Source organism: Zosterops lateralis (assembly GCF_965231275.1).
Source record: "Zosterops lateralis genome assembly, chromosome: 3".
In the NCBI taxonomy this organism is placed as follows: Eukaryota; Metazoa; Chordata; class Aves; order Passeriformes; family Zosteropidae; genus Zosterops; species Zosterops lateralis.
The window spans coordinates 5326280-5336282 of record NC_139764.1 but is presented as its reverse complement, the minus strand read 5'-3'; the positions used below and the strand labels follow the sequence as shown (position 1 = coordinate 5336282).

General features: G+C 38.4%; 1 protein-coding gene across 10 annotated transcripts in view; it reads right to left on the bottom strand.

Moving 5' to 3' along the window:
• The window catches only part of PLCB4 (phospholipase C beta 4), a 187259-nt gene continuing 177256 nt past the window's right edge, over positions 1–10003 (bottom strand). For all 10 annotated transcript variants that reach the window (XM_083857441.1, XM_083857442.1, XM_083857439.1 and 7 more), the window contains 5 exons: positions 8703–8804; positions 7444–7501; positions 6926–7012; positions 4809–4845; positions 1–2071 (listed from right to left, as the gene is read on the bottom strand). In XM_083857441.1, the coding sequence (XP_083713567.1) occupies positions 1983–2071; positions 4809–4845; positions 6926–7012; positions 7444–7501; positions 8703–8804 (373 nt within the window). In that variant the 3' untranslated portion in view covers positions 1–1982. The remainder of the gene's footprint in view (positions 2072–4808; positions 4846–6925; positions 7013–7443; positions 7502–8702; positions 8805–10003) is intronic.

Here is a 10003-nt window from a genome sequence, read left to right as displayed (position 1 = left end):
CTCAGTTGCTGCTACACTGCACTCAGGTTGCTGCTTTTCCAGGTTGTGCTGCTACACTCCACTGGGGCAGTTCTCTAATGCTGCACAATGCTTCTATCACTTACATAAAATTAAAAAAAAACCAAAAAAGACTCCTTTGACTAAATAAGCTGTGATAGAAATATATTTACACTATGCACATTTTTACAGGAAATACAACTTGCTTAAAATCTGCAATTAATAACAACACCACCCTGCAATTCACTGCAGTCAAAACTAAAGGATTTGAATTTTTAAGGTTTTTATTAGAGAAGTTGAAAGTTTCATCTCAGGACTGACAATAACATAATTATCTTTCTTCATTTATTTTGTTTATAGGAATATGTAGAATTTGTTTGTACAAGCATATACAACAAAGTAATTGGTGCTTAGTACATTGAAATCAGAAATCTGATTTGTTCTAAACTACCAGTTTTCCATGCAGTCATCTTTGAATTGGCAGCATGGACAAATTCTAAGCTGAATGCTTACATGCATTGTTTTGCAATATAACTACAGCAAGCTCTGGAAACATGCAAATTAACACATTAGCAAATTGTTTTTATATCTAATGGATAAAAAGGTTATTCCTGATATGAAATTCTGAAAATCTGCATAAATACTTCTGTGTAAAATTAAATTAGTTATGTACTTCTCTTTTACTACAAGTATCAAGAATGCCCACGTAATTAATATACACACATATATATAGAGACCTTGTAATGCTAAAAGTCTTTGTAATTAATCAAATAATATTCTGTGCCATACATTTACTCAGTATTTACCAGCTAGTAGCTTGACTGTGGTCATACAGTAGGCATTACAGCCTTAGTAGCATTTGTATCACATGCAAACATACTCTTAGCATTTCTGCTTACTAATTTTTTCACGTAGCAACATGTATGTGGTTTTCTACAATGTTGTGTTTCCCAAGTGTATAAATACTTTTTACATTTTCACAGTTACAAACTTTTTGCCAAAAGCCATTTAAACAATCTTTTAAGTTACAATGAACTGTAGAATCTGGGATCTGCAGCAACAGGATCAAAATGCAATTTCTATACAAGCAATGTAGGATGTAAACTTTTCTTAAAGTGCCTAATACGTAATTCCTTAGAGCACTGAACAGTTTTGGCACGAGTACACTGTATTTCCCTCAGGTTATCTGCAGTAACTTCTACAGGATATTGGCTCCTCTCAGACATGATAGAGTTGATATGGCACTTGTGAATGACATCATTAGGCTGCAGAAATACCCTGTCAAGTTACTGCTGCAGCCGATGAATTTGGCCGATGACTTTGTTGTACTTTTGAATACACGCAGTTACCTTTCAACTGCCTGCTGTCTGCTGCCTGAAAAAACCCCACTTGAAATATAATTTAAAATCACCCCAACTCAACTTCTTACTATCCTAATTATTACTTGGCATAAGGTCCAGTTCAGTAGGCTCAGGGACATCATGTGCCGAGCATCTGACAAGGCGTGGCATGGCGGGGTCTGGCAGCGTGGGGTTTCTGCACAGCACATCACACATGAGAACACAAATGGGAAATTACACAACCCGAACTACAGCTTTGTTGCCATCTGAGATGATGTTAAAGGTATCTCCCGTGTTTCATGGCTCTGGTCGTGTGATTCTGATGCAGGCAAGGTGACTGGTGAGATACAGAAAGGAAAATAGGACAGGGTTTTAAAAACTCTCTTAATCTTTGGGTCGGGGTATTTCTGAACAAAGGAAATTCTTACAGAAATCCAACAAAGGAAATTCAGTGCCCAGTGTTAAAAAAGAAACAATGCAAACCTTAAGACTTGGTGGTCCGTAAGCTACACTTGATATATTAAGAACAAAAATCCCAAAACAAACCCCTGCCAAAAACCAAACCAAAACAATAGCCCACTCTTCAACCTCAGCAATGTTATTTTGAATTTTGCTCTCATTTTAAGGATGCTGTACTTTCCAACTTCAATTTGCTTGTTGAGGCTTTAAACCACTGTTGCTGGCCTGCGATCCATCTCTGCTTCCAGCTTCACCATCTGCTGCATCTCCTTTGCCTGCAATCCAAAATAACTGCATGAAGCGTTGCATTAGACCTTTTGCTCTCAATGAAGCACGTTTCACATAAGTGTCTGAGTGAAACACAGGCAAAACACACTGAAGAAATAGGTAACAACATTATGTTTACACCCTTCGTCCCCCCACCCCATGGCACTCTGTTTACAAAATCATATATAATCCTCATATCTACAAATCCTTAGGAAATATTTTTTTATTCCATTCTGGGGGTCATGGGTTGACTTTCTAAAGAAGTGTGTGATAAAATGCAGAAGCCCCAGTTCTGGGGAAGAAGTTAGGCAGATGCTAATTTACTGTTTCTCCAGATAGGAAATGTCTGGGAATGTATTCTTCCTGCTGTCATGAGAGTACTGCAATGTGTTAATGCTGGAAATTCATCTATGATCTGGACTTATTTCTTTCATAAAGACAAGGAATGACAAAAATCCATCAGTATAACGTCTCCCTTGCAGTAGGCAAGATTTTTTAAGTAGTATTTTTTTAAAATAGTATCTTTATAAAAAATAATTTTTATCTGACCTGGAGATCCTTATGATTACAGAAAGGGTGTTTTTCACTTCAGGATTAGAATACTGCTATGTGCTCCATGGGATTACACATCCTGAATCCACCTTAAACTGTATCCAAATGCATTATGCAAAATCCAGCAAGGAATACATGCCAGACGTCACTATAAATTCTGCCTGCTCTGCAAGCAGTTAAACCTCTGTGTGTCAAATGGTGCCTGGCCTGGGAATCCCCTCTCAGAGGGCACTATTTAAATTCCCTTCCTCTCTCTCTTAGAGGCACACACAGCCAGACTCTCTCCTCCTGTTAATGTGTTTTGGTTTGAAACTCTGGAGTTTAAAGGAATGGAGAGTCAGCATCTCCATTTTCCCTGGGGGTTCTCAGTCTGGGAAGTTATTTAAATCCATACCCCAAGGACCCTGAACGAATTGACCCAGAGGGCAATCTAACCTGTCTATCCAATCAAACTCAGGAGCATTAGGACAAGTTTTAGGAAGAGACAATACAAGCTGCTATTTTCTTTGGTGTAATTGCTGTATATCCATCATGGAGGGAATAATGGTTAGGGGACTTGATTTATATAAACTATGTTCCCCTAGAAGTTGTAAAAGTTGCTTAGACAGGGAACTTTGCTATACCATCTGCTGCTTAAGGAGTCACCTATTCTGGATGTTCAAACACAAATTTGCATACGTGAAAATGGGCAGATGTAGGTCTAAAGTAATGAGGGTGCACCTCTATCCTTTTTAAGGTAAATGTGGATTTATGCAGAGGTGACATACCTGCCTTCTTAAAAAAATTTAGCCCTGCACTTGCTTAAGCATCCTCACAATCTTCTTGGGGAAAAAAAGTAATTATGATAACACCAAAGCAACCATCATAAATATGATTAAAAATTAATTAACATTCTCCATTTAAATGACTTAAAAGCTTGAAATTAATGAAGAAATAATTTTAACATGAAAATATGGAAACGTAACAAATAAACCAATATGGACAACTTCTTCTGAAATGGCTTGATTTTGCCTGTGTATGAAATGAAACATCCAAATAAAACAAAACCCTGTGTTTTTTCCTTAGTGACTCACACATTTCACGTTTCAGGCTTGTGACTTGACTACAGGCATAGTGTCCTATAAATATTCCATGTCCCAGTGTATTGTGCACAGAATTCTTTTAGAGAACCTGGCTTCAAAGACCACATTTAGCATCTAGCAGAGAAGCAGCTTTTGCCATTCTGAGGCTGAGTCAGGGAGTGTATTCTGATGTGAACACACCAGCACAACAGGACAAGCCTCTGGAACCTACAGTGGAGCCAAGGAGTCAGGGGCAGCCAAGGGACTCTGCTTTCAGGGTCCTCTCTACTGAGATCTCACACAAGCTAGGAAACACATGCAGTAAAAAAAGATTCCCCCCCCCCCCCCCCAGCCTAATGAGAGTTTTTTTTCATTATTATGTGTCCATAAATAAATGTTGTTACAGTGGGTGCTGTCAGTAGTGCAAGATGTTATCAGTTCAAGGGGGTAATTCAGATCAGGCAGTACTGTACAAGGGGATGTTCCAGCTCAGTGCAGCACTTTCCCTTGGAAAGACAGGGGTTAATAGGGATTTCTTGGAGTAAGGATTATTTAGGAAGCCTCAGCAGCACAGCCACATCATTAAGTGTAATTGCCAGAGCTTGTAACACATTGGAATTTGAAGTGAATTTTAAAGTGCTCTTCCACAGACACTAGGAAGCTATTTCCAGCCATCTATTCTATATTTGGCTATTCTTAGTGTGGAATTACTTATTTTATTACCATACTAATATATGTGGATACCCTTTGTCTGACTATCAGCATTAGCAGTTAATCATATGTGTGTTAACACTAAAATACTTTTCTTAGATCAACAAACGCTCTTACAGACACAATTTAGAACTCTAAGCAGATCTTCCAGTAACAGCAGCTAATGTACAAGTTAATCTCTAAATATTGCCTCTGTGCACCACCGTTCATATTCATCTGAATTTCAGATGCTAAAGCACAAAATGCTGTTAATATTGTGTCAGGCTCAAATATCTGTGTGCAAACAAGATTAGCACTGTGTTCACTATGTCAATGGCACTTCCCAATGGTTGCATTTACAAGGAGGGCTCCAATGATAATGATTTAATTTAGAGGGAAAGCACACTGAAATAATAGTTTGCTTATTATACGTCCATCCTACCTTGTGTTTGAGACACTGCATGACAGGATTTCAAAAGCTGTTTGTACAAAAATAAAAATGTCAAAATCGAGTAATACAACAAGAAACAAATTAAATGAATGAAAACTGAAGTGAGATTGAAAAATTAATGCAAGAAAAACATACATAAAACAAAACAAATTTAAATTTATAACAGTTTGTACTGAAGGCTGTTTTCACCCATAATTCTACTTTTCTCCATTGTATATTTGTATGAAAATTTTCTTGTTTTGTTTGATCAGGAAAAAAAAAGCATTTCAAAATCCTCATTAAACAAATATCCAGCTAACTGGATCCAGCTAACTATGATATAACAGTGATACCAGAGCCGGCTGGGGGTTGCACTGGTGCACTTTTGGGGCTACAAGGAAATGGTCCAAACAGCATGTATGGAAATATCTGCTCTGATGGATCCAATTAGAGTGAGTTAAAAAAGCTGTTAAGGACCATCCCTGTAGCAGAGGCCACCACATGCCCACACAGAAGTGAAAACCAGCACATGGAGGAGCTTATTCCATTCAATAACTGATGATTTATCTGACTTAAATGGCAAATGAGCAAGCTCAGGTTGGTTGTTGCCGTCCCTCAGCTGCAGAGCTGTAAGCCCAGGTGAGGATCTATCTAATTGCTCAGAGGTGACCCTTCAGTGACTCACAATTATCCCAGCTTCCTTACAGAGAACGTGGTTATCACATTATGGTCAAAAGCACAACCAGAATCATTCTCTCCTCTCCTTATGCATTTTACAAAATGGATCCAAAACTCTCTGAAGCCAATGGAAAGAAAGAACTAATGGAAAGAAAGAACTAATAACACCATAGCTCTGGATCAAGCCCATAGCTTTTTTGTTGGCTATCACAGTGACGCTACAGATTTCCACGGCCCAATTTCCTCCCCCAGCTCCTGCCTCCCTCAGATCCTGCCTCCCTGCCTTTAGATACTGCTGAGGAGCAGACTGACTGACAGATCCATTCATGCTGGATGTTGGAGATGGCATTCACAACAACACTGTGAGGGCTCAGAGTTGGACTCATGGTTGTTATCCAGGAGGAGGTGGAGTGATCAGGAGAGCTGTGGTGGCTGGGGCTCGGTGGTAGCAGCCAGCTGAGATCTCAGATCTGTCACCCCCTGGAAGCTGCCCAGGCTGCAGCTTTGGGGCTATAGGACTCTCTCCTGACAGTGGAAATACTTGATTTGCCTGTACTATTCCCTTCCCCATCTCTCTGCAAGATGTCTTTAATTTGTATTATGGTGTCTTCCAGAGAGTTCGAGTTCTGAACATTTACCAAACAAAGTGAGTACATAACCGTTAAGAGTAATGGGTATTAAACAGAAAGTAGTGGGTATTAAACCCTCCCCTTCTCTCTCACCTCACTGAACTGCTGAGTATATTCCCCTTGCAGTTTACATTTTTAAGTGCAGTACTGCAAGTCCATGCAATTATTCCAGCTCTTCTGGCTCAACCTTTCAGCAAGGGAGCTGCTCAGAACATAGTGTTGCTTCCACCAGAAATAAGATTAGAATTTTCCTTTCCTTGCCAAGTAGTTTTTCAATTAAAAAAAAAAAAAAAGGGTTTATAAACTAGCAGAAAATAATAAGTCATTTTAATTAGGAAAGGGTGTACTAGTACAGATAAAACTCCCCATGCTACTGTACATCTCTAGAATTCAGTCCAAACTCACTGTCTCTCGGAGTTCAGAGATGCTCTGGGCACGTCTCACCTCTAATTTTTTAATCAGTACTAGAAATGTAAGTTCCAAAATGAAGGAAACCGATTTGCTTGAGTTGCTTTTGGGGAGTAATTAAAATGGATCTGCTGGGTCCTTAATGACTGTCATATCTGGCTAAAGAGTATCAGTGTGGCTGAAAGGGCACTCTGCCTGAGCAGTTCAGCTCCCACAGGCTCAGCAGAAACAAATCTGGTGCTGTATCAACATTTAAGTCACCTCACCTCTTCATTTTGACTCCCAAAGTAGGCAGTGACCACGAAAAAGTCCCCGTTTTGGTAAGGACTTACATTCAGAAGGAATCTACTCAGCCTGACTCCGCTTACTGTTCTCTCTAGCTTGCTTTTCTCCTAAGCCTTTAAAACAAGATACCTGCTCATTCTGCTTCTCCAAGACTTCTAAGTGCTCAAGTTGAACCTTTTTTAACTGATCCATTTCCTTTGACTGCTTCATTGCCAGCTGTGATTGAGAGAAAATAATGGGGGGAGGGGGGGAATATGACACATTATTAACAAATGAAGTAAAAACCTGCTTAAAAGATACACACATATATGTTATCTTGCCCTATTTAGGTGGCATAAAACATCACAGGAGGCCTAGTACATCATCCAATCTTAATAAAAAGCTTAATATTATTATGTTATTAATTAATAGATATAATTAACAGATACATATTGCACATAATACATGGACTTAGCAAACACACAGGAATGAACAGTAATTCTGTTAATTCAAAATAGCTTCATCTTGTATAGATGTCAGATCTTTTATTCTACAAGTATGTGCAATAAAGCAAAGACAAAAATCTACTAGAGCTGGATTCTCAACACAGAGGGATGAAAAAGAGTACCCAGAAAGATTGCCCAGTGACTTGTTGAGGTTATAGTTACCCTTTTTCTCTCTTCCAGGAACTTTTTCGTGTTGCTGCTGTTCAGTTCTCTGACTCGCCTGAAAAAAATGCAAATGTTCCCCATGAAGACTCAAAGGAAAAAAAGAAACCCAAAAGCTACAATAGAGAGAATCACAAAGTTTTAAGGTGTATTTTGTTTTCTGATAATCTGTGCAGGTGGGACTAATGGCAAATTGTACACTCCTCTGGCTACAGAACTTTACATTTAGAGATTTCCAAGTATATTGGCAGTATGATTGAAGACTTGACTGTTGCAAATGAAGTTTGCTTTTTCCTTACTCGAGAGTGGTTAAAACTTCAAAAAAAAAAAAAAAAAAGTTTAATTACTTTGTGCATCCCTTGCTGCACTCTGCAGTCAGTTTTGGTATATTAAAAAAAATGCTGTGTGTCTTAAGAGTGGTAAACGAAAAAAATCATCTGATGATCATAAGCCAAGTTACACTTATCAATACTGCAAGCTTCTTAAAGCTGTTATTTATGCAAAAATAAATAAATATAATAAATATTTATATTTATAGAATTAAATATAATAAAATAAATATACAATTAATAGTTACATAAAATAAGTTATCTCTTCCTAAGATTTCTGCCATGACAGAGAGCAAAATTAGTTCCAACAGTTGAATCAGCCCACAAAGGAGACCCGCTTTCAGATCTGGGAACAGGTTTATCTTGGAGTCATTAGTGAGGTCTGACACAACAAAGCAAATGGTTACTAAGGGCTCTGACAACTCATCCTGCTGATGAGCTGCGAGTGTGTAGTTCTCAAAGGACTTGGTTCAGCAGGAACAGGTTCAGGCTTGGGACTAAAATAGCCCAGCGCCAACGAGGGAATGTAAAAAAGGAAAGAATGAGCCAGATGGCAAGGCCAAAATGAAGGGGAAATCCCGAAGGCTTGTAAGACTTCCTCGTGTAGATTCTGCTTTTACTCCCTTCTCAGTCAGGCCCTCATTTCACTGAAAAAGCAAAAATTATTATGCTCTTGAAGTATAATAACTAAAATTTAATAGTGTGATTGGACCTACTCTAGTCAGTTAAAGATGATCAGGCCATCAGAGTTATTAAAAGGATAAATATGAGAAAATCACCATTGTTTTCCAAAACAGTAATCCAAAAGTATATCCAGCACAATTTAGACCTTGTTTCCATACATGGATGCATGGTTTTAATGGAATTAATCCATGACTTCCCCTGTCAGCCTTTGACAGCATTCTTCCCTTGTCAGGAAGGGCTACTCACCTCTCTCTCTCAGCTTTGTTTTTGATAGATTTGTCTTGGCTAATGGCTTTGCTGTTCTCCATGGATATTTTAGCCTGGTTGGCACGCATCTCCTTGCTTTCCCTGGGCAAAACCAAACACAGTCATTAATGCCTAAGCTGCAGCTGTTGTGGAGGTTGGGCTCCTCTACACTGTGGTTACTTTGTCCTTGAAGTATATTAAGAAAGAAGAAAGAACAAACAACATAAAAATTCCCTTCCTGTGGGTAGAATTTACACAGTTTGAGCAGGCATCCAGAAATCTCCATTTATTCCAGAAAATATAATCTGAAAGACCAGTTTAAAGCATTTTTACACTTTGAATATTGTGAAAGGGTATCAAATACTCCCTTTTCTCCCTATTGTACAAGTTGTCCTAGTACGAGCTACTATCAGCCATTTAGAAAATGCAGTTTGTCTTTTCTAACTGCCAAAAAATTTACAGATCCTGCACTCAGAAGGTAACAGCAATATTAACAGTAATAATATTTGCTAGTTGTAGTGTGAGCTGACAGACTTCCTTTTAAAACTTCTATTTTGGGCCTGTGGGCCTGAAAAGAGTGGTTTAGACCATGGCCAGGCTTGTGTTTGTTTTCTCCTTCTGGCTCAGTGAACCTTTTAGCCTTTCCTGTGAAATAAGAGAGCTTTTGGAAAAATTTTATTAAAGAACTGTGGTGCTTTTTTTATTATTTTTTTTTCCCTTGCTAGAGTTCATAAGGTTAAAAATTTCCTGGATATAGATTTAAAAGCAGTGGTATCACAGCAAAAAATTAGTCTGGGTTCTAAAAATACGATGTGTTGAGAACACATTTCACTCCAACAATCCTTTCTCCAAATGAAAGCTTTTATTCTCTATACTGAAATTGAAATGATTTTCCAGCACAGTCTTACGAGGAGCGCTGAAATAATTTATTTTGATTACTGTGCTGAAGGATATGAAAAAAGTTTGTGTAGGTGTTCAAACTGACTTAGCCTGTTTGCATCAGATACAACTTTAGAGTGGAAGAAGTTAAGAGGATTAGAGGATAACTGTGCATCACTGATGATTTAGAAATGAGGCACTGGCCATGGAGGTGGCTGGAAAGGCCAACACATCATGTTGTCTCCAGCAAAAACACTCTCCCTCCCACAAGCAGTGGTGATTCATGGAACTGAGAGAAGTGGATAAGCTAGGATGATAAAGAAAAAAATAAAAGAAAAAAGTATTCTGAAAACTGTGGCACTGCAAGATTTAGCTGCTGATTCCCTACTGAGTCATAGTGACTGCACCTCTGAAATTTATAC